This window comes from Myiozetetes cayanensis, unplaced genomic scaffold, assembly GCF_022539395.1.
Source record: "Myiozetetes cayanensis isolate MyiCay16 unplaced genomic scaffold, myiCay2020 scf22, whole genome shotgun sequence".
NCBI lineage: Eukaryota > Metazoa > Chordata > Aves > Passeriformes > Tyrannidae > Myiozetetes > Myiozetetes cayanensis.
Window position 1 is genome coordinate 2,346,242 of NW_026087434.1, and position 25,037 is coordinate 2,371,278.

Sequence of the window (25,037 nt, forward strand, 5' to 3'; positions counted from 1 at the left end):
TCTTTTTTTTTTTTTTTTTCCTTAAGGGAAAATTGATTTAGAAATAGAAGTATTCTCCTTGGGGCATTTTCATGCAGGACTTCTGTTGGGTGGTCAATTTTTTTCCTGATTGTCTCAATACAGTGTTATACTGAGAGCAGGGGAGCTTCCAGCTCATGTTCTCTGACAAATTTTAAGCTTCACAGCAAAATGTTTAAGAGGCAAAGGAGCAAAATTATCCAGCTTTTCTGGGTGTGCGTGGATTTTGATTCTCACCACGGATGTACTTTTGGCTGCAGGTGAAGAGCTGCAGATTGATCACTGGGTCTTCCCAGATGATAATCACTCCCTCCACTCTCCTCCTCCTGCTTTGCTAATACCACTAAAGGCAGTTAGAAATGAAAAAACCCACCAAGTTTCACTTCTCAGTAAGAGTTAAAGCATTGAACTTTGATAAAGGGCAGGCTTAGGGTTGTTATTTTCAAGTTGAGAGCAGGAAAACAACTTGTTTTAAAGTTTGTGTGTTGGAGAGTGGAGTCAGTGCAAATCTGTCCTGCCTTTATCAGGGGGTCAGATGCAAACAAAATAACTGCAATCACTGCTGAACAGAAGGGTACAGAAAAGAGCACATTCACCTCTGCACTCCCCATGTGCAGGGATTAATCCTTGGCTCCTGGAAAACCTGTGGCTCCTCTGGGAAGCGGGAGATGCAGCGTTCATTGCTTCCTTCGTAGCCAGCATGGAGAGGCTGCTGACTGTGCTCCCAAAGATTTTAGGAGTTAGAATCATCAGCTCAGAGAATATTCTGGGTTGGAAGGGACCTTGAAAGGGCATCTAGTCCATCCCCCTGCAATGAGCAGGGACACCTTCAACCAGATCACAGCAACTTAATTTTTTATTAGGGGGAAATAAGTCTGAGGAGGTGCCAAATAGGAATTCCCCAAGTCAGTGAATAAAGGAAAGGGTTATATGGGATGTGCCTTTCTGGGACAACCTTTGGGAGAGCACAGGGTCCAGTGGAAGTTACTGCAACACCTGAGCAGTGTGTTCCTGGAGAGCAAGAAGTTCGGGTGTATTTAATGAGCTCTCAGGAGGCAAACACTTCCAGAGACACCCAGTTTTACAGGGGATGCTCTGAACTGGTTTAGAGCTTCTCAAACACTGCTGCTTCCAGATAAACTCCTGATAGGTTTATTTTGTCTTCTGAGCAGGAAGTTTTGTACCTCAGGTCTTGCAGAGGACTCTCTCTTGCTTTACCTTTTGGTCATTATCTAATGGCTTAATTAAATATCTAATTTAAAGTTAATAACATCTAGTATTTATTAGGTATCTGATCAAAAGTTAAATTCCTCCTGATTATGTTCATACAGCTTTTCTGGGCAGCATCACTTGTTTGAATTCCTGGCTTCATATTTGGCTTCCAGTGGTATTTGCTTCTTGCTCCACAGGAAAAAAATAAATTAAAACTGGTGGAAACTTAGTTGGAATTTTCTAAAAAGTTTTAGATCCACTCCATCATTTTTTAAATGAAGTGCTTGTCGTGCTTGTAGAGATTCAGTGCAGTTTTTACAAGACCATCATGTTTTCCATGAGCCTTTGTTTACTGCCCAGACATCCTGATTTCAGTTCACAGCGCCTGAAATCCAGACTTGGGCAAAAAGAAGTAACATTTCCTAGAAATCCCTTCCTATTTGCCTTTAACCTTCACTGCAGACCAGGGTGGGGAAGCACAGGAGAAAGGAGAGCACCAGGAGATAAGCCCTGTGATAACAGTCAGAGGGTAAACAGGGATTCTGGATCCACTGCCCTCCGAGCAGGCAAATATGTAATTCTTCCAAAAACAAGCAGGGAAGGGAACAGAGTAGTAGAACCATTTATTAACTCCAGCTGCCCAACCTGTGAAATCAGGAAGTGATGTCCAAGGGGAATAGAGCACTGTGCATTTGAGGTTGCTTTGATTTGGGGTTTCAGGCCATTTGAAAGGATTAAAATACAAAAACATGCTGGGAGGTTCCCTCCCCTGCTCTCCTCCTGGGAAAGGGGTGAAAGCTGTCACTCTGAACTCGCTGCTGTTCTTGTGCAGGGAGTTAAACTTGGAGCTGAAATAAATATACCTCATAAAAGTATCCCCCAATAAATGCTCCCTGCTCAGTATTTAGGAGGATATAAAGGAACACATGGGTGTTTTAAAGCTGCCCAGCTCTGGCTATGCTAGAGCCAAAGTTCATCACCATTTGGGTGAAACCAGAACAATTTGCTCTTTCTGCAGTGAAATGTAGAAAGTGAACAGTTGTCTCATCTACAAAGATGAAAAAGGATGAATCTCTGCACATGGAAGAGGCAGCTGAGTCTGACCCAGCTCTCTGTTCCCTTGCATGATCTTGGGCTATTTCCTTTGAACTTCACCTTAGTTGTCCAAACTCTAAAATGGAGACAACTTCTCAACCTTTAGCATGTTATTGGCTTCCCCTGAAGTGCTTTTTACACAAGTTAATATATTAACTTCCAGTGACCTGTTTGATTCTTAATTATATCCTTCTCTTTCTCATCTCAGCTGGAAAAATGCAGGGGATATTCAAGAAAGCCTCAAAACTATCTCAACAAACCCGTGCTCTCCAATGGAAAAACGTTCTTCTGGTGTGGAGGATGAAGGCTCAAAGTTTTCAGGCAAGTGCCGGTCCTTCCAAAGGGAAATCAGGATTTCCACTACAAAGTGTTTTTGCACTGCGCTGTTTTTATGCAAGGGGACATGAGAAGCCTCAGCTGGTAAAGAGGTTCCCTGGGAAATGTCAGCAGTTGCACTTCTTCCCGTGGCACTGGAATACCCCAGCACAACACAGCCCTGTGGCCAAGCTGGATTGTTGCTTTTGGTTGCTGCTCCCACCCTGCGCCGGACAAAAGGAACACAATGTCCGATTCACGGTCGCGGTGTAAAGCTGCCAGCAGACCTCCCTGGCTCCGGCGCTAAGAAAACAACATCTTTTCCCCTGGAAACCTTCCTGGTGTTCTCAGATCTCTCCACACCTGTGGAACGGCTCTCCCTCGCTCCCAGTCGGAGGAGCTGGGCTGAGGAGGGGCCTGGAAGAGCCTTCCCAATCCTTGGGCTGCAGCTCAACCTCTGCGTTTCCTTCCTTCCCTGCAGGAGTGGGTGACCACGGCGGTTTTCCTCTTCACGCTGCGGGAGGCGGCGGATATGATCTGGTACTACCCCAGGACAGAGTTCCCCTACAAATCCCTGGGGAGGCTGGACGACCCAGCCCTTAACGCTACGGGACTGACGCTCATGTACACACCTGTGACCAGCAGCACCAGGAGGATAATGGGCAGGGTGGCCTCGGATTCGGTGCTCAGGGGTAAATGCTGCTCTTAAATCCTTGTTCCATCTGCTGTGTCTGAACCAGCCATGGGGGGTGGGAGGAAAAACCTTGGGCCAACCTGATTTTTTGAGGGTCCAAATTGTAGTGATGCCCGTTTTTGTGTTGTTGCCTGACTAATCAGAGTTTTAGCTGGTTTATTTATTTTTTTAAATATTATTTATTTATTTTAATGACAGGCATAATAATAGAAGAGACGGAAAATGAGGAAAAAATGGAAGCAAAAGGAATTTTGGAGGATGAAGTTATTGGTGTTGTTTTTAAGGATGACTTCTCCTACAGCCTCAGATTTCAACTCAGCAAAACTATGTTTCCAAATGATGTCTTTGACCACATCGGTAACAAGCCAAATGAAACCACAGAATCTGATCTTACATTAAAAGCTGTTTGGTGGGATCTCTGTGCTGCTGTGCCACTCCAAAGGGATGGAACCTGCAGGGCTAAACGACTCCAGAAAGATGTTAATTAAAATTTGAGAGTCTGTTTTTGTGAAAGGAAACAAGTGTCAGAGAAAAAAAGCTTTAAGAATAACTAAACATTATCCACAGTCAAAGAATCATGGAATGGTTTGGGTTGAAGGGAGCTCAAAAGTTGTCCAATTCGAACCTTGTCCCGTCCAACCTGGCCTTGGACACTTCCAGGGATCCGGGGGCAGCCACAGCTCCTCTGGGCAACCTGTGCCAGGGTCTGACCAACCTCACAGGGAAGAATTTCTTCCCAACACCTCACCTAAATTTCCCCTCTTCCAGTTAGAACTCAATCCCCATTGTCCTGTCACTCCAGTTCCTGATGAACAGTCCCTCTCTGGATTCCCTGTAGCCCCTTCAGACACACAACCTTCTCTTCTCCAGGCTGAACAACCCCAACTCTCCCAACCTCTCTTCACATTCAAACATAAAAGGCTGAGTAAAACTAGATCTTGATTTCCTGACTCTTGGGTAAAAGACATTTTCAACCTCACCCGTTATACATAAGTATTTATACACACATACATACGGAAAAGTAATAATTATTTTTTTTTTTTTTAATTTCTTTCCCCACAGAATCTTGCTGGGATTATTCAGAAAATTACTGCAAAGTTCCTTTGTACTGGTACGGGGGTTTCCTCTCAGTGCAGTCCAGCATTGATGCAGCACTCATAGAAGTAAGTGATCACTATGGAAAACATGTTTTCTGTTCTTTGCAGAGTTATCTGTAAACTTTAAAAAACAAAAACAAAAACAAACAAACAACCAAACAAACAAACAGACAAAAAACAAACAGCAAAAACCAAAAGCAAACAGCAACCCCCCTCACAAAAACCTCCCCACCAAACCAGTTCATTTTCCTCATCCCTGGAAGTGTCCAAGGCCAGGTTGGATGGAGCTTGGAGCACCCTGGTCTAGTGGAAGGTGTCCCTGCCCATGGCATGGGACTGGAATGAGATGAGCTTTCAGGTCCCTTCCAACCCCAACCATTCTGGGATTCTATGATCCTGTGATTTTCTGTGATCATTAGCTTCTTTAATACATGGTATGACTCAAAAATTCAGAGAATGGCAGATCATTCTCAAGGCTCAAGGGAGGGTTAGTGTTTTTTACAAGGCAGTACAAAAAGATACTAAATATTTGTTATTTGCCCCTTATAATCATATTGAAAAACTAATAGTTTTCATGCTTTTAAAAACCTGTTTGTTCTGATGTTGCCTCTTTCATTACAGAAATGAAATTAATGCCTAGTTTCTTTTCTTTAGATGAAGACCAACCATTCTGTGTGGAAAGAAATGAAGTCCATTTCTGGGGTTCATCTGAAATCACCCCTGCTGAAACCTGTGTTCAGACTGGATTATGTCGTGTTCATTTTTTGTGCCATACTGTGCTACTCCCCATTCATGTACTTTTTATCAGTGAGAGTTCTGAGGGAGAAGAAGCTCAAGGTACTGATGGGAGCAATGGGTTTGCAGGATGTTGCCTTCTGGTAAGTCTGGCAGAAATTAACTGTGTGATTACAGGGCTTGCATTATCTAACATGTGTAGGATGTGCACTTCCACTCTGGAAACTGCAAATGTACTGAAATTGTGAAGTGTTTGAATTAAAGAGTGTGTCATTTCAGGGCCAAAAATAACTGTGCCTTCCTTTGCAGGTTGTCCTGGAGTTTGCTGTACACTGTGTACGTCTCAGTATCAGCCATTCCGCTGGCACTGATCACACTGACAGACGCTTTGAACCATCAGAGCTTTTTAGAGCTGTATTTTTTTTATTTCTTTTATGGCACGGCCTCTGTAAGTCTGCTTTTGTCTTCTTAAATTATGCAACTTTTTTTTCTGGTTTCCTGTGAGAAACTAACAAAAACTTCTCACTACTGGAATTTATTGTTATAATTTATATCTCTGTATATATCAACATATTCTATATTTTGTATGCCTAAAAATTTATGTTTTATCTATATTTTAATATAACATCTAAACATATCACTCCCATTACATTTTGAGAGATTCTGACTTGAAATCAGAGTAAAAAGAGGTGTAAACACCAGGCTGGGAGTGGTTTGTCTGTCCTTATAAACCTGCCTTAACTCTCAGAACTGTCTGCTAAATGATGCAAATCTTGTGATGTGCCATGTGCATCTGTAGGGGACGACTGAAACTCAGCTGGGTCTATAATTTTACTCCTATTTTCACATTGTGGGTTTTTTTTAATTGCCAGCAGAAATGCACCCTGCTAACTCCTGGTTTTCTCTGCTGCAGATTCACTTCACTTTCATGATCAGCTCGTTGTTAAAGCAGCCAAATATTGCCAGTTTTGTGGGATTTCTCCTTCACATCCTCTTTGGCTCAGTGGGCTTTTTGACGCTGTTTGACTTTTTGCCACCGTCCGCAGGATGGATTTTGAGTCTCTTCAGTCCTTTTGCCTTCACCTCCGGCCTGGCAACGGTAGGTCCAGAAGAAAACCATTGCACCATGCAAGTTCAGCCCACAGCAATCCCTCTGCCCTAAATCCTTGGGAAATCTGACTCCAAAAAGTCCATCCTAATCTGTAACAAAGATTGCTGGACACTCAACTGCTCTGTGCATTTTGCTGCCTCTGTATATGCAGTGTACTGAAACCTCTGCACGTCACTGCAGCGGTGGGATGTGTGTGGTGGGCACCCAACACTGCGTGCGTCACTCTGCTGGTGTAGTAACTTCTCCACAGCTCTGAATTCAGCTTACTGAAGCATTTCTGGTGCTTGTGGTCACAACAAAGCCCTTGCCTCCTTGGAAACAGCGTCGTGACCGTGAGCGGGCTCGGCTTTTCAGTGAAAGTGGTTGTGATGACGCAGCAGGAGGTTGCACGCAGAATTTCTGCCTGGAGGAACTGTCATATCTGACACTTCTAACTTGTGCTTGTTTGTTGTTTTTGGTTTTTTTTCCCCCTAGATGGTAAAATTAGAAAAACATGGACCAGCAGCTAACCCCGAACTGTACCCTTTCTACAACCTCTACCTCACACTGAGCCTTGACAGTGTCTTGTATTTCCTACTGGCCATCTACTTTGATAAGGTTTTTCCTGGTGAGTGGAAACATGAGAGGGGGGGAAAAATGCAAAAATGCAAATTTCCTTGCATTTTCTTCTGTAATTCTCTCCCCTTGTTAGGGGGAAACTACCCCCAAAGGGGTGGTAGGTGTGAGAGAAGACTGTAACCCACGGGGAGCAACGAAAAAGGTGTCCTGGTAGCGTGCTGGTCAGGTTGTGGAAGGGCACCTTAACAGCCTTGACAGGTGTCATATCAGGGGATGAAAATGGGATTTACTGCATTTCTCAGGAAGTAAATGGTTGGGAAGAGTCCTGTTTGCCCAGAATCTGGGTGGGTGGAACTGCTTTGTTTGACCCTGCCTCAAAAACAGGCTTAAACCTCGCAGTGAGATCCTACTCCCACAGCCCTGACCACTGGGTTTGGAAGGATGTTGCAGGACTTGAGCTGGTATTTTTGGACCAAAGAGTTTGCAAGTGGAGTCTTTGCTGTGATTATTCTCCACCTGCATTTACAGACACAAATGAGTGGACAACTTAAATAGCAGAATTTATCAATTATTTTACTCTTCTGAGAGTCTGAATCCTGCAGCTGTCGAGGAAGAGACGGCTGGACAGTTTGGGGCTGATATTTCGCCTTCTCTGTCTCTGAATTAGGCAAGTATGGGGTGCCACATCCTCCTGCCTTCTTCCTGAGGCCCTCCTACTGGTTCAAGCCCAGCAGTGGGTACGTGGGGGTGAGAGCTGGCAGTGAGAGCAGCCACGACCCCGTTCTCAGCGGCAACACCGAGCCGATGCCCCCGGGCTTCCATGGGAAGGAAGCAATCAGGTGAGGACTCCTGTAGGCATGGAAAATACACCTCTACATGCAATAGTTGACTCTAGAGAGCACAGTCACGCTGCACTGGTGAATGTTAGACTGAGCCATGTTATATAGAGAGATCAGGTTAATGGTAAATGTGTGAAAGGGAGGGCTTGTTCAGGGTTTCATTCTGCTCCAGAGCTGGATTTGAACATTTACTGGACGTGGTGAATCCTCCAAGCCAGGGCCAAACTCGCTGCCCTACACTTTCCTCTCTGCAGAGCATCAGCAGTGACTCTGTTCCCCTTCACCATCATCCTGTGCAGGGCTGGGTTGGATTTGATGATCCTTGTGGGTCCCTTCCAACTCAGCATATTCTGTGATCTTTAAGCACAAAGTTGATGGAATGTGGTGAATAAAATACTTCTGTGCACATCCTTCCAGGGCTACTTGGGCTTTTTTGCTGATGCTGCCTGTTGCTTGTTACCAGAAAACAAACACAAATCTGCTGAATTAATAGCTAAGTCATCACTTTTAATTAGATAACCACATGTTATCTCATTCCCTGGGCCCTCATGCTTCGTTCACTGAGTGTTCCTCGAGTTGGGCTTGGAAACCTTTTAAACAGCCTTTAAAAAAGTACAGTTACTAATTCTGCTTTAGAGGTACAAGAAATGAATTGCATGAAGTGATTCCTTCAGAATGAGCAGGGCCAGCTTGGGGAGGAGGTTGGGAAATACTCTTCTAATAGGTTTCAAGGGTTATTTTGAGGGAACATGCCCAAATTGTGAGATTCTATTGTAATGGCCTCCTTACCTTTCCTTTAGACTAAACAACATTAAAAAGATATATGAGAAGAAGGGCAAGAGCACCGAAGCTTTAAAGGGTAAGAAGAGATTCTGTAATTCTTTTTTATTCATTTTTCACTAGGTAAGAACTCAAAGTGTTTTGAAATGTACTGGATGTACTGAATTCTGCCTCTGGTACAGTTGAATTACATTGTGCAATGGTTATTTCTGCTAGGGTAAATTACTGGCAAATTTCTACCAGCTTGTTTGTTATCTCCCTTTTCCCTCCAGGAAAATCACTGCTTATTACTTTTTGCAACAGCAAAAATCTCCTTAAAAGCTGTGTGTTTTTTCCACCACTCTAAAAATCCCCTCTCAAACCTCCCTTTCAAAATGTAAGCTATTTTGGAAAAACAAAACTTGGGGTTTTTTGGTCCCTGGTTGTAGCCAAATCTGCTGTCTCTGCCTGAGCTGAGCTCTCCAAGTACTTGCCAATGCAAATAGTTGACATGGTCACAGCATAGTTGTGGGGTATTTGTTAAATGCCTTTGTTCAACAGGAACTCCAAGTGAAAATATAAAAAGAGAAAAATATGAAAAATATGAAAAATATCAATACGGTCCCCAAATGTCTATATTGAGTAAAAAACCCAACAGAACCCAACACAAACAACCCACAGAAAGACAAATCAAGTTTGTTTGTTTGTTTGTTTTAAAGAAAATGAGGTGGCAAAGTCTGGCTGCTTTGAAGTCACTCTTGAAATCTCCCGTGTTGAGGTTACTACACTTGTTCCCTCAATTCAGTTAAGACTTGACAGGAGGTTCCTTGCAAGGCTCAGTCCCAGCTTTTGAAGAACCAACCTGTGCTTTTTGGATCTGTGGTTTTGCCCCTCAGCTTCAAAAGAAAAGTCACTCCTTCACTCGTGGCAACAAGCTCTGGGAACAAGTTCCACAAACTTCTCACAACCTTCCATCCTAATCTTCTATTTCTCTTCCAGGTTTGTCCTTAAATATATGAAGGCCAGATCACTGCATTGCTTGGCCACAGTGGGGCTGGGAAAACTGCTCTTTTAAATGTGCTTAGTGGATTTTCCAAGCCTTCTGAAGGTAAGATCATGGACCTGAATGCTCAAGACAAGGAACTGTTTGGTTTTTTCAAGTGGAAGGGGGAATTATGCAAAAAACCAAAACCAAACCAATTTTCCCTCATGCTGGGTTGTTCCAGTGCAAATTTCTCCTTCCACATGAGCTCCAGGGATGATGTGCCCTTTATGGATACGCTCACATGTGTAAGGAGGTTGTTTCTCCATCTGGATGGCCTGATGTTTTCAAAGGAAAAACACCTGTGGGAAATATGTTTTTATTCTCAAGGGAGAGATCTGGTGCTCTGAAATACTTTTGAGGGGTATTAAAGCTTTGGACAGCACAGTTGTTTTGCTTTTTTTAAAATATTTTTAGTTTTTATTTTATCACTTGAGAAACACCCACGGTGCTGAGATTATTGTCAAAGGTATGAACACAAACCACTCTGTTTTCTCCTTATAACTGGGAAACAGGATGAAATTTGTTTCCTTCATCCCCCTGTGCAGGTTCTGCAATGATATACAACTACAACGTTTCTGAAATACTGGACAGGGAAGGAATTCAGGCGATGGTTGGGGTTTGCCCCCAACTTAATTTGCATTTTGAAGCCTTGACAGTGAAGGAAAACCTGGAAACTTTTGCCCACACCAAGGGGATTGAGCGGAAGGAAGTAGAGCAAGAGGTTGGTATGTGCTTGCCAGCCACTGACTCCTCTTTTATGGCATCTTGGGCAGTTTGGGCTTTATTTATGAAAGATCATCACCAGCATCTGGTTCTGTGGAAATGAGAACAACCCTATTTTAGGGGTGAAGTGCTTTTTCAGTTCTTCCTTATCCTCATGTTGTGAGTTAGAACTTGGATTTGCAGTATTTAACTCTGAGAACAAAGCCATTTAAAGTTGATAAGTTGGAAGCTGTGCTCTCCTGTACTGTGGGTAGCTCTTTATGAATCTAAAAAGTGCTTTGGAAATCTGACTCTTGTCTTCGTGTCTCACCAAGGTGCAGAAAGTCCTCGTGATGTTGGACCTCACCGACCTTCAGAATGTTTATGCTGATGCTCTGAGTGGGAGCCAAAAAAGAAAGTTGTCTCTTGGAATTGCAATTTTAGGGAACCCCCAGGTAGGGACCTGATTTATACACACGCAGTGTGTACTGTTTTACCACACAGCTTTGCATTTTGACCTGGCACAGAGACAGCTGTAATTTTTCCCTTGCATTCCAAGGCTACTGACCTACCAGGAAGGATGGAGGTATCTAGTTCAGTGAGAACCACATTTTTAATTAAAGAGTGGTAATATTGTAACAGGAGAAAGAGCAGTAAAAATGGCTGATATTTGAGGATGCATTTCATTCTCTGAGTGAGATCACCAGAAGAATGAAACGAGGTGATGTCAACATGGAACTGAGCCATGGGAACAGGGTTCTGATCAGGTTGGCCTTTGCAGGTGTTGCTTTTGGACGAGCCAACGGCTGGGCTGGATCCCTGCTCCAGGCACCACGTGTGGAGACTCCTGAAGGAGCGCCGGGCTGGACACGTCACGCTCTTCACCACCCAGTCCATGGAGGAGGCTGATGTTCACGCTGGTGAGCACAGATTTGCACTTTGTGGCTTTGATGTGTCCCTCCAAGACCTTGCCTGTGCTCTTCCTCAGGATAAAGCACTTCCATGTTGTCTGGATATGTCACTAACAGCACCCACAGACATCAGTGCTACTGTTTGAATTAATGTCTTTCCTGTTTCCTGATTATTCCCGTGCTGCGTGGGAAATTCTCCACGAGCCCAGAAGAACTGATAATTAAAAGGGTGACCTTGACATTTAGGAGAAAGGCAGTGGTTTAAAAAGAAAAAAGACCTTCAGCACTGGCCTGGTTTTACTCCTCTCAGTGTGTTATTAACATGTCTGTTGAGCTCAGAAGGAGCAGGGTGAGGTCAGTCTACTGCACTCTTGTAAATCCCCCTAAATCCTTTGTTTTCATACCTCCTCAGATCGGAAAGCTTTCCTCTCTAAAGGGAGATTACAGAGTGTTGGCTCATCCCTGTACTTGAAGAGAAAATGGGGAATTGGCTACCACTTAAGGTAAATACTTTTCTTTCAGTCATTACTCTTTCTGGAAAGAAAAAAATAAAAAACACAACAACTTCTAGTTCTCATGAGTGTTTTCCTGTAGAGTCTGTGTTTCTGCACAGTTTCTATACAGAGCAATAAGAATCTCAACTATCCATTTTAAAAGACTTTTGAGGGTGCCAAAAATACCCTGCATTGGACAGCAAGCTGCTTTTGTTTGGAACCCAATCCTGAAAGCCCTAAGCAGGTAGCTAAAACGACCTTGCAACCTCCTTTGCAGCTGAAAGGGGACCAGAGTGAGGTGCAACAACTTTAACGTGAAATTGTTTTCCTTTGGATCCTAATTTCTGTGTTCTTGCTTTAGCAGTACTGGCCAGGATCACTATTCCCAACCTCAGCTGTTTTTTGCATTCATGGTAAAACCAGGGGCACTGCAGACAGCTATAAAAATTCCCACTGAAATGCTGCCCAGTTCTGAAGGTTTCCCTGGCTTTGGATTTGAAGCAGATGACACACACATTTTTTTTTTTCCTCCCTCATTTAACATTATAACAATGGTTTTTTAACACAAACAGGATGCACATAAATGACCTGTGTGACCCAGAACTGATCTCATCCCTGGTCAGACAGTACATCCCTGATGCTGTGCTCAAAGGGAAGAAGAGGGATGAGCTGTGTTACATGCTGCCCCTGGAAAACACTGACAGCTTCCCAGGTAAGGAAACCTGTCACTATGCCAGGGTTTCAAAGGGAAACCAAGTGGTGGGAAAAGCAGAAAGCAAAGTTGCTGTGAAGAGAGTAACTCTATTCCCTTGGTCTGTACTGTGTGGGACTGGGGAGCTGCATAAACATCAGTGTTACAGAAAGACCCCAGTGCACATGTTAATATTAATAGTGCAGATGAACAAAAGAAAATCCACCAACTAATCTCCAAACTAAAATCCACTGAGTCTCCTCTGTTTTCAGGATGGCCCATGTTAATCAAAAACTCTGAATTTCCCTCTACTTACCTCTAAAGAGTACGATAATTCTGTGATGGTTTTTAAGTTATGGAGATTAATGATGTGAATGCTGGAACATCCATATTTAATTATACCTGTCTGAGTTTGTGCTCGGCACCAGCCTTGGCCACTGGGCTGAGTCTGGTTGTTCCTGCTGTGCAGATCTGTTCAGCCACCTCGAGAGCAGCCTTTTGCAGGGGGTTGTCAATTATGAGGTCACCAGGACAACCCTGGAAGATGTTTTCCTGAAGCTGGAGGGTGAGGAAGCCGTTGATCGAGAAGGTAAAGCTCCGACTCCAGTTTACACATGTGATATTATTAAAGTCCCCTATGTCCAGATGTTTTAATTGAACACCTAATGAGTTTCTGTTAATTGTGACCTTTGGTATGTCTAGAGTAGCAGTTGTATCCCACTTTCCTTTAGTGAAGAATACCTTCTTGGGGAAGTCTGGATGATTTGGTCTTAACTTCCCAAAGGCTTTTAAGCACAAGAATTGAAGGTTGATGGCTGATGTTGGAAGGGTATGTACCTTTGAAGGGTTTTACTGCCCAGACAGGGAGGTGGGAAGACCTAAACTGGGCAGAAGGCATTTCCCAGGGCCAGTGAAGATACTGTGTGTGTTGCCATACAAGCCCAGGTTCAGCCAGTCTGAACTCACCAATGTAATTGATATTCTGGATGAATTAAGACCCTTTTTCTCTGCCCTTGTTCCTTCTCTGACTTATAAAACCCAAAGTGTATCTCTGTTCAGAACTTACTGATTGTGGTTAAAGTGTGTCCTGTGAAGGCTCTTTGTGGATGATGGCATCTCTAACCCACAGGAGACGGAGACCTGGAGGAGAGGGACCAAACCCTCCCGGGGTTTCCCAGGCAGGGGATCCTGGCAGGGAGTGGGATGGGGCTCTGGAGGCAGCAAGTGCGTGCTGTGATGAGAGTTCGCCTCCTGAAACTGCGGCACGACGGGAAGTTCCTCAGGGCCGTGTAAGTACAGGAGCTCTCACCTGCCCTGCAGCCCCTGTGCTGGCTCAGTGCTTTCCAAGGGATTTGATCATTCCCTGGAGTGACTTCAGTGGTGCTGGAGATGTTTGGAAGCACAGGATCAGGTGGAAAATGTTTAAAAGCTGCGGTAATAAGGGCAACCTGAACTTACTGGCAGAGCTCGGAATTGCTTCAGTTTCCCCACAAATCACAGTATCTGTTAAGTTGGAGTTCCCCTGGACTCACTCGTGGTCTGTTTTTCCACCTAGATTGTTGTTGTTTGGAACATTCATGCTTCCACTGATGATGATTTTAATTCTCCTTCAACTGTGGCACAGCTCCAGTAGCTGGGAAATCACAGCTAGTCCATATTTTCTTCCCACTAAGGAGAAAATTCAAAATAAGTCCTCAAACCTTCTCATCCTCAATGACACAGGTGAGGAAGAACATGTGATGCTGACTCACTTTCTGCACCAACCTGAATCTTTTTATAGTTGACAGACCAACCTTGCCTTACTCTGTACATTCCTTTATATATCTGTGGGCTTTGGGAGGTGGGTTTTTTTGAGCAAAAAGCAAATCCATTTTTAGTGATGGTAACTGAGTAGATGATATGTGAAAGAGTAATGAACCAGGCAAAATAAAATTTAAAAAAAAAAGGCAATAAATAAGCTAAGAATGGAAACACACATTGTGTTTAACCAGTTTAATTAAAATAGAAAAAAAAATATAGCAAATACATGTTTGCTTAGAATCGCAGTGTTTGGGTTTTTTTTTTTAACATCCTTTGCTTTGCAAGTAGGAACTAGTTTGTATGAAACTGTTTATATTTAAAGTAAAAAACCCTCTCTAAGTACTCTGATTTCTGTTCTTGAACTTGATTTCAGGCTCGGAAATAGAGGATTTCATTGCTGCTTTGAAGGCTCAAAACATAACCCCAGAAATAACTCCTGAGAAGAACATCACAAGCCTTCCACATTATAATGGAGCTATAAAAGTATCCCTGGAAGGCAAGGTGAGGGGTTGTTTTTTTTTTTATTCTTTCATCCTGTACACCAACAGGATCCTCTGAAAAGTATTTAAACGAGGTACAGAGAAATAAACACGCCAGAAAAGGGAGGATTTTTTTTTTTTTTACCTATTAAATAACATTTAATGTTATTCAAGTGCTGCTCACGCTTCTCGAGGGCGCGAAGGTGACAGCTTTTGCTCTCACATCCTCAGAGCTACCGGTTCACGGTCATGTGCAGTGCAGAACCCGTCAACTGCTACCCTGTGCTGGTGAACATCATCAGCAACAGCCTCCTGAGGCTCTTCAACTGCTCCGCGCGCATCCGCCTCTGGAGCGAGCTCTTTTCCAGGGTGAGTGTCCTGCCTTTCCAGGTGAAAACTAGCTGGAATGCTGAAGAGATGAGGACTGTGCAGGTTGGGAAACCTTCCTGGGGGAGCAAGTTCCAAGGTTTTGGGGCCAGTGGTCTGACTGCTGGGGGTGTTTAGTGACGGTTCCTTCTGCTGTGTTTGAGAGCTCCGTGGGGTTTTCACTGCCGTGGCCTTCCAGTACCGGAAGGGAACCTGCAAGGAAGATGGAGAGAGACTATTTACAAGAGCCTGGAGCGACAGAACAAGGGGGATTGGCTTCAAACTGGCAGAGATTAGGTTCAGAATAGATATTAGGAAGAAATTCTTCGCTGTGAGGGTGGTGGGACACTGGCACAGGTTGCCCAGAGGAGCTGTGGCTGCCCCATCCCTGGAAGTGTCCAAGGCCAGGTTGGACGGGGCTTGGAGCAACCTGGGCTAGTGGAGGGTGTCCCTGCCCATGGCAGGGGGTGGACTGTGATGAGCTCTAAGGTCCCTTCCAACCCATTCTATGATGATGAATATGGTCAGAATACAACAGTGATGCTTGCAAACCTCACCTTTCTCCAACATCCATTTTGCAGGAATCAGCATCAAAAAGCTGGCCTCTTTCCTCAGCAATTTAGTTATTCAAATACTTTTTGAAAATTCAAAGATGCCAAATACCTTTTTTTTTTTTATTTGCCTCGTTTTATGTTCTTACCTACAAATGGTTTACCATTAGTGCTCTTGCTCACTTGCATGTTCAGCCATCCTACGAGCCAGATTTTCTCTGGATAGCTCTTGATTTTGGGTGACTCTGAATTTCTCTCCACAGGTACAAGGCCCAGATTTAAAGAACTATATTTTTTTCCACTGTCTCAGCTACCTGCTGATTTTGGCTGCTGGTTTGCCTCCCCTCTTGGCAGTGAGCAGCATGGAGGATTACAAGGTAAAGAGCCCGAACTGCAGATGGTCTTACACAAGAAGTGAACATAAATTCAGTATCTCTGGAGACCAGTTACCAGTGGTGATGCCATAGCACAGGTTGCCCAGAAAAGCTGTGGCTGCCCCATCCCTGGAAGTGTCCAAGGCCAGGTTAGATGGGGCTTGGAGCAACCTGGTCTAGTGGAAGGTGACCCTGCTCATGTCAGGGGGTGAAACGAGATGGGCTTTAAGATCCCCTTCAACCCAAACCCTTCTGTGATTCTACGATTTCTAGGTAGGATGATAAAAGAAATACAACCACACAAGCACAGTGTTGTACCAAAGTGCATTTCCCTGCATCCCAGGGAATCAGCTGGGGCTCAGAATAACTTGCACGTTAATAAAGATTTTGAGATCAGAATGATTTAATTATTATTTTTTCTTCTTTTTAGGAATAATGTGGTTTTAAACAATAGTAGAACTAAGAATTGCAAGTGCTTGGGAAGGAGGGGAAGGCTCAGCCAGGGAAGGGAGGAGCAAGGGAATTGAGAAGGAGAAGGAGCAGGAATGGTGTTCTGGACTCCTCTAACTCCCTGTTCCCACTTGCAGCTCCAGGCTCGCTCCCAGCTGCGGCTCTCGGGGCTCTTCCCCTCGGCATACTGGTGTGGGCAGGCCCTGGTGGACGTCCCGCTCTTCTGGGCCCTGATGTGCCTCATGTTCGGGCTTTTGGTGGCCTCCAGCCGCACCTTCCCCTTGCAGACCGGCACCATCCTGCTCCTGGTGAGCTCTTTGCGTGCAGGAAGCGAGCTTGTGCTTTAATGATTTGATTATTGACCTGCTCCAGGCAGGTCCCACATGCCCTCATCCTCCTCCTTGTCACTGATGTTTCTCTCTCTCTCTCCCTAGATCGTTTGCATCGTTGGCTATGGGGTATCTCTCGTCCTCCTCACCTATTTAATTGCCTTCAAGCTTCGCAGGGGCCGAAGCAATCGTTATGTTTGGTCTTTAATCTTCATTCTGGTAAGTCAAGAGCGGCTTCACTCTGAAATGCTTGGTTTACACGTCTTGCCACTCGAGGCTTCATTTCAGGCATATCACCATGCAGCAGAATAACCCAAATCAGTGACAAAGAGCCTGTTTTTTAGCAACAATGCATTGATACTGGAAATCCTTTTTCCTGCATTATTCCAGGTGAATTATGCCATCTATATAATCAGTGGCTACGATGAACCGCTTTACTACACCTGTACTTTGATTCCTGTGTTTCCACCCCTGGGCTGGATGATGTTCTCTGCACCAGTAAGTAAAGCACACCCTGCTGAATTCCATGACGGTCCTGATGGTGTAAACTGGCAAAGCAAGAGGCACTTTCCAAGTTCCCTGTCTCGAAGTGCCCAAAAGAGAGAGTGAGGAAAGACAGCAGGAGAAAAAAAGGTCCGGGCAGGGGAGTGAGAGAAGGAGCCAAGATTTGAGTTGTTAATCCTTTGTTTGATGGGGATATTTTTGGTTTGTTTAGTCACCAAGGGCTGTTACAATGGCTGTATTTTGGTAGCACGGGAGGGGAAGGAGGTGGAGCGGGAAGACCTGGAGGGAGGAAGTGAAGCTGGCAGGAGGTAAAAGAACTGGGAAGAGAGAAGCAATGATGGGAAAGGTCAATCTAACCTGCTCTGATGTGAGGCCCCTCTGAATTACTGTGGCCAAGGAAGCCACAACCCTTTGAGGCAGCGTGAAGCCAAACCAAAGTGCAGCTCAAAGCTGCTTTATCCCATCCTGAAGAAAAGCTAAGCAAACCTCCCACACTTGCTCCAACTCTACACTCACACACACCGTGCTAAGGAATTTTCCTAATTCACTGACATTCTCTTCTTGTAGCACTTCACAGCTTTTAGCAGCGACGAACTTCTTCACTCCTGGAATCACATCTACATGTCTGTCTTCGTGGTAAGGAACAACTGGAAGATGGTTGCTTTGGAAAGGGTGGCTGTTGTGATGCAGGGGACTGGCACTGGGCTTGTACAACTCTCCCCATAAATAAACCACGGGTTATGTGGTCAAAGTTTCACTTTAAGGGTTGGCAGGGGAGGCACATCCAAGGAATCGTGGGCTTGTGCCTCGTGTGGCCCCTGGATGCTGCACCATCTGTGCATAAAAACTGGGGAGGGAAGGGGGGTGTGAAGTGGAGCTCATGTATAAGGGAGAGATATTATTAATCAACTGATCAGTTGAATGCTGCTTCTACAACAGAATGATGTGATCCTCGATCCTGTAGGATCTGTTAAGGTGCAGATTTTCTGGGCTAAAGCTGCTGAAGGAATTCAGGGCTTTTGCAAAAGGTCTGCATGTCAGATGAACATGTATGGGAAGCATCAACTTAATTTCTTCCCCTTTTAAACCTTTTAGCTGAAATAAATGAGAGAGGTTCCTGCATCCCCCTATAATTAATATTTATCAAGTGTGTTGTTACCTTGTCTCCATACAAACCTAATTAATTTCTGGTTTTTTTAGCCATACCTCCACAGTGTGATTTTTGCTCTCCTCCTGCGCTTTTTGGAGATGAGATATGGAGAAGGAGTTGCGAGATTTGATCCCGTCTTCAGGTGTGTCCCAGGGGTTCCTCGTGAGCCAGAATTACCCCAGTCTGCAGGGTGGGCTTGGTGCTGCTCCTGGCTCACCCCTGACAGCAGGAGGAGGAGAGGGGGAACTTAAAAAAAATTTGCAAAAAGTGGATAAACGTTGTGCTTTTTTAGTTTTAACCAGTTTATCTGAAGGGAAGGAAACGAAAGACAAGTGGGAGGGATTTTTAATTCTTTTGGGTCATTGCAGTTTACAACTTAACTTACTGGAGATTCCCTGAATGTGTCTGGTGGCAAACTCCCACCCAGTGTGTTGCAACAGAAGATCAGTTGAACTACAGTGTCCTTGAGAGGATAAAAATGTGATTTAAGCTTTTTTTTTAAATAAGCTTCATAGCTGACATTTCAGGACATTTCACTGCAGCTGGAAAACTTATAGTTACAAATCAAAACACAGCATTTTAACTCCTTTTCAAACATGTCAGTATTGCTCCTGGTAGGATGGAGACTTCCCCTAAAGCTTCATCAGGCTGGTCAACTGCTACCTGCTCTTCTTCTTCTCTGTCACCAACAGCTAGAGACTGACCACCTAAGTCATGTGGGAGAAGATTTGTAGAAAATACTGGATTTTTCAAGCGTTAACAAATGTGACTCAGCTGGGTTGAGTTGGACCTGATGGTCCTTGTGGATCCCTTCCAACTCAGAATATTCTGTGATTTTGTGGCTCTGGGTTAGATGCCCAAATCGCTTTGAAAACCTGCTGTGTGTATTTTAATCCTCCTTGAACAGATCACTGGTGTGTGTGAAGCAGGAACCAGTGAATGGTTACGGATGAAGGAAAAGCTAAACTTGGCCCTTATTTTCTCAAGGATGCCAGTGGGGTTTATTTTCTCCCCCACAAATAAATGTTTGAGCAAACACTGTCAGTGGAACAGCCCAATGATCCCTGTGAATTCCCTTCCAGCTCAGGATATTTTACGGGCCCCCTGAGTTCAAATGAATTTTGCAGTGGCTGCGTCGGTGCTGCCCCGGGAGCAAACTTGGAAACACTTGGAGCCTTTTTGGAGGTGACTCCCAGTGATGCCACCTCTCCTCCTCCACTTGTAGGATCCAGCAGAGGAGAGTGGTCGCCCACCAGAACAGGGACCACCCTGGGGAGGAGCCCCCAGAGGTGCAGGCGGAGAGGGAGCGGGTGCGGAGCGCGATGGTCTCCCTGCAGCAGGAGGGGGTGAGTCCAACCCTCTCCCTCCTTTCCCTTTTCATTCTCCATCTTCAGGTTGCTTTCTTAGCCACTTTACCTTCATCTCTGCTTCCTGAGCTCGTTCACTCGTATGTCCTGACCCGATCTCACCACCCAGCCCGTGGTCATCCTGGCACCAGAAGGAGTTTAGCTGACGCTATTATTTTTATTCCCATTCTGCTTATTTTCTTTTTTTTAATTATTTTTTTTCCTGTTGCTCTCTTTCCTGGATTTTTATTTGAGAAATCTTCTCTTTTTAGAGAGTCACACTTAATGGTAAGAACAGCCCAGCTGTCCCATGGGACAGGAGGAGAGTTTTTATTTCCCTCTCCATCTCTTCACAGGAGTCCGCCGTCGTTGTCAACAGTTTGCGCAAGGAATATGAAGTCAAGAAAGCCACTTCCATCTTCAAGAAACAGAAGAAACTTGCTGTCAAAAACCTCTCTTTTAGTGTTAAAAAAGGTTCAAGTATTTGGCTGCACTCCCTGTAACAGAAATGACTAAAATCTAAAGTGAAGGTCACGTTTGGAGAAATATTTTTGTATGAATTTTCTCATGGACAACCAGACTCAACATCTCCTGCACTCCAAGCTTTAATTCATGGGGGGATAAGTTAATGAACAATCCCTTCCCCTACTGTACATTTAGATATTGCCCAGCACAGATGGAAGAAGGTCTTATTAATAGTAATTAATATTAACAGTTCTTGCATATTTGTTTTAGGAGAAGTATTAGGTCTGTTAGGACCCAGTGGAGCTGGAAAAAGCACAACTATCAACATGATTTCTGGAGAAGTAACAGTGACTGCTGGGGAGGTAGGTGGTTCCTCTGGAGGTGACCTTGATGCCTTTATAAATTTAAGGGTGTGATAAGGCAAGTCAGCAACACAGCCCTTCAGTCAAGGAATTTATGGACATTTATGTACAATTTATATACTCTGGATATTTACAGAAGTGAGGGGAAAGTGTTGATTTACTTCAAGCACATTCTGGTTTCCATCAAAGTCAATGTTGCAGATTTAAGGATCTGAGCTAGAGAAAATCTTGGGGAGCATTGGAAACCCATTGTGAAATCTCCCAAGCCCTGCAGGAAATGTTCCCATATAAAAAAAAAACCAAACCAAAACAAAAATAACACTCTCCATAAACAGCCTTGCAAAAGCAGGAAATTGAAAACGAATGTGGACAGTGTTGGGCCAGTGACAATCCATCAATTAATTATGTGCAGAATGATTAATGGCATGTGCTGGGGGAGGGGAAATGCCATTGCAGTTACAGATTTGGGACTGAATGTTGGAAACAGAAAAGCATTACTAGGAAAAGGGAGTCTCATGTTGGCACTATTGCCAAAGTTTCATGGCAGTGAAAAGGCAGATGGAGCAAGATCACCCCATCCATGAAGCTTTCTGGGCAGCCACAGGGTGACCACTCACCAGTGTCTGCTGGCTGCTCATCTGGCTACTGTTTGACTTGGCCAGGGCTTGGAGCAACCTGGGCTAGTGGAAGGTGTCCCTGCCCGTGGCAGGGGGTTGGAATGAGATGAGCTTTAAGGTCTCTTCCAACCCAAACCATTCTGTGATTCTGTGGCTGCCACACCCCCAGCTCTGTGTGTGTTTGTGTGTTTGTGCAGGTGCTGCTCAGGGACCACGATGTAGCCTCCCTGTCCCCAGGGCAGGGCAGCCTGGGCTGCCTGGGCTGTTGCCCTCAGCAGGACCCGCTCTGGCCAGACCTGACGGTGCTCCAGCACCTGGAGGCATTTGCTGCCGTGAGAGGGATGAGGAAAGAAGATGCAGCTCTTACCATCAGCTGGTATGAAGCCAAATGACCTCAGCTTTGTGGTCTTCCCCCCTCCAGAGGCAGGGTCCTTCCCAGCCCAAGCCACTCTACGATTCTATAGGGCAGGGGAAGGTTTTTCCTGGTAACAAACCTGCTTGGTGGTCACAGCACCAAGCCTGACAGAGCTCAAGGAGCATTTGGGGTGAGTCTTGGGGATGGTCCTGTGCAGGGTCAGGAGGGGGACTCAATGGTTCTTGTGGGTCCCTTCCAACTCAGCATATTCTGTGACTCAGAGACAGAGCCTTCAATGCCTCTTTACTTTGGAGAAATGGGATCTCTTAATAAGACCTGCTACTTCATGCTGTTCTCAGTCTCTTGTCAAGGAAGATTTTAGCCCAAGTTTATCTAGAAAACTTCAGGAGAAAATTAAACTTCCCCCAGTTCATGGCCAGTTATATGAGGAACTCATTTCTTTCATTAACTGCACTTAATGCCTTCAATTCCTGCAAAAATTCCTTAATTTACCATCCAAGTTAAGAGTAAAATCACCAAGTAACCCAAGGTGATATGTGTAGCCAAGCATATCTGGTTCCTCAGCTCCCCTGACCACAGTGTTTGCACACCAAGATGGTCATTTTGGCATTTTCCCTTTCCATTGCCCACAGCATAGGCAAGGCCTTGGACCTCCTGAAGCATTTCAAGACCCCAGCCAGGAGGTTGTCTGCTGGAGAAGCCAGAAAGGTACGTGTTACCTTCATCTTTGCTGCCTGAGCAAACCCTGCTTGCTCTTCCTTGGACAGAAAACCTTCAGCTGAGTGGGTTCCTGCCATCATTTATTTTCATCAATAGCTTTGGACTCAAGCCTGGCAGGTTCCTCCCTCCTCTTTCCCCCTCTCTCCCACACTGTGGGTTTAATAAGAGCTAACCACAAATTGGATTTACAAGGTAATCACCTCTTCATGCCCCACCACGTGCATCTGCCAGTAAATGGGATGGAAAAGCACTTTCTCATCTTTGGCAGGCTTAGGAGTTTTGGGGAAATCTGATTTTGAGAGATTAAAATGTTAACTGAGAACACCTGCTGTGGTGTTGTTTTTTTTTTTTTTTTTTTTTTAATCCCTGTTCCTCCTGCGTTTTGGAATCAAGAGCTTCAGCTTCGAAAAGATTGACGGGGATTAAGATATATCAGGACAACTCACCAGTTTTGCAGGTAAAGTAAAGCAGCCCTGACCTCCTGGTTGTTCCCATTTCAGGTGTGCTTTGCTCTGAGCATCCTGGGGGATCCGGCAGTGATGCTTTGGGATGAGCCATCCGTGGGAATGGACCCGAAAGGGCAGCGCCGCATGTGGTGAGCGTGACAAAAAGGCCTAAATGCCTGTTTTCTTCAGAGAAAAAGAAAAAATTATAGGTAGTTCTTCCTTTAGTCATTCAGCCCTCGTGATTGCTTTAGTGTAAAATTTGGGGGGATGCTACCATGACAAACTGGAACATTGAAATCGGCATCCACATCACCTTCAAGCGAGATAACAGAAGTCTTTCAAATAGTCCTCCACTTTGTAATAACTTTCCCATTTCAGCTGCTTTTAGGAAGGGAGACATAAACCAGGTTTTCTCTGGCTGTTCCTGGGAAGTAACTGTGATCCCTCTGTCCCCAGGAAGCTGATCCAGGCCTCCATGAAAAGCAAGGAACGAGCAGCCATCCTGAGCACGCAGTCCCTGGAGGCGGCGGCGATGTGTGACCGCGTGGCCATCCTGGTGTCGGGGCGCCTACGGTGGGCATTGGGTCACACCCAGCACCAGGATGACACCTGGTTTTCAGCTGGGTGGCTTGTTTGTCTTTCCTGTGGTGTTTTTTTGTTTGTTTGTTTGTTTGTTTTTGTTTGTTTGTTTTTTATCCTTCCTAATCTAAGAGAAAATACTGATTTGGATTGTGGATTGTGCCCTCCTCTGCAGGTACATCGGTTCCCCCGAGGACCTCAAAAGTAAGTTTGGCACAAGTTACCACCTAGAAATCAAGATGTCAGACCTGGAGAAAAGTGATGCTCTCCACGCCGAAATCCTGAACCTGTTCCCCTGCGCGGCTCGGCAAGAAAGGTGAGTGGCCTGTGGGCTTCACACCAGCCTGGATTTGTGCTGGGATTCTCTGTTGCTCCCACTGACCTTGCTCAGTAATTTACCCAAACTTTGATGCTGAGTCACAAAATTATGAATTAATTTGTTTTAATTGCCTTTTCAGGACCTCTTCCTTGCTCATCTACAAGATACCAATGGCAGATGCGCTGCCCCTGTCCCGGTCTTTCTCCAAGCTAGAAGCAGGTAAAAGGAAACAATCAATTGAGTAAGGAGATGGCTTTCAAGTTGTTTATCTGGATTTGGGTTTTAAGGATTCTTTCTCCACCCCCCTGCAGTTAAACAGAATTTCAGGCTTGAGGAGTACAGCCTGTCACTGAACACTTTGCAACAGGTATGTTGGTGTGGGAGTCCCAGGTTAGAAACTGCCTGCATAAAAGGAAGAAATAACCCATGACCAGCACAAAAACTGTCAGTCCTTGGCAATGATGGGGTTGTTTCCTCTGTGCCACGTTGCAGGTCTTTATAGACATCACCAGGGATGCAGAGGAGCACGACCTGGATGCAGCATCCAACGGGGCTGTGGAGCAGAGACCCCTTCAGCCCTGACTCTTGGACCCACAGTGAAAATATTCAGCATATTTTCATCAGTGTTGCTGACCCCTGTGATCAGCTGCAGCCCCAGAACTTGGTTACTCATTGCCACAACACATCCAGCTCTGCAGGTGTTCTGCCTCACAAAGAGAAGAAGAATTACTATTTTAATAAATAAAGCCTTTATCCTTTGACAAATTGATGCCTGCTGTTCATCTGTACCCCTGCTCAGACTGCCTTGTTCGTTGTGCTGAGGAATAACCCTGTTGGGATGAGTTGCTGGTCCCCAGGCAGCGAGGGAGACTGTGGCTGTGTGGGAGGGCTTGCTCAAACTCAGAGGAGGCTCTGACACCTCACTCATCCATGGCAGGAGGACACTGGGTGCTGTAATGTGGCCATGGAGGTGGTGATTTCTGGTGGAGGGATATGTGTCTTCTGTGTTTTGACCTAAAAATCTGCTGTGTGTTCCAGCTCAGGTCACCTTGACCCCTCACTGGTCCTTCCAGAGACTTGGAAGGACTCAGCGGTGCCTGGAAAAGTGTAAAGAAAACTGGCAGCTCTTGTATCACCACCTGTAAAACCCCAGTGATTATCTAGACTCAAAATGAGATGTGCTTCAACCCAAAGTAACAGTGCAGGAGGACAGCAGGCTGAACCTTGCTTTGGTCATTGAAAAGACAGGGTGGGCTTCTTGACAGCACCCAGCCCTGGGGGAACTGGTGGGGGACATGGGGACAAGCCACCAGCACCCTGACCCTGTCTGAGCAGATCAGCACCTCCTTTTAAACACCTGCCTGCCAGGGCTGGCTTTAAAGAATAAATTTAAAAAAAAATCTAAATAAAATAGCAACTCCCTACCTCCAGGTGTTTCTCCTGGTGCCCTGTTGTCCTGTCCCCCAGCATCCTCAGCCTCAGGGAAAGGTGGGCTGGGGACCCACTGGAGAAGTCCCACAGGGGCAGT

At 45.1% G+C, this 25,037-nt stretch overlaps 1 protein-coding gene across 1 annotated transcript; it reads left to right on the forward strand.

The window, feature by feature from the left end:
• The first annotated feature begins 5,494 nt into the window (after positions 1–5,494).
• LOC126641927 (ATP-binding cassette sub-family A member 9-like) lies at positions 5,495–24,274 on the forward strand. Its single transcript, XM_050319098.1, is given in 34 exon segments — positions 5,495–5,614; positions 6,080–6,265; positions 6,752–6,884; positions 7,503–7,674; positions 8,475–8,533; positions 9,433–9,442; positions 9,444–9,541; positions 10,024–10,199; positions 10,516–10,635; positions 10,962–11,100; positions 11,504–11,594; positions 12,158–12,297; positions 12,746–12,865; positions 13,406–13,565; positions 13,832–13,998; positions 14,450–14,577; positions 14,787–14,924; positions 15,736–15,849; positions 16,434–16,604; positions 16,731–16,844; positions 17,016–17,123; positions 17,697–17,765; positions 18,330–18,421; positions 19,505–19,625; positions 19,982–20,099; positions 20,361–20,452; positions 21,267–21,445; positions 22,078–22,153; positions 22,666–22,760; positions 23,068–23,184; positions 23,366–23,506; positions 23,649–23,728; positions 23,821–23,876; positions 24,002–24,274. Coding segments are annotated over 33 exon segments (3,855 nt in total). The 5' UTR covers positions 5,495–5,614; positions 6,080–6,094; the 3' UTR covers positions 24,092–24,274.
• Positions 24,275–25,037: the final 763 nt, after the last annotated feature.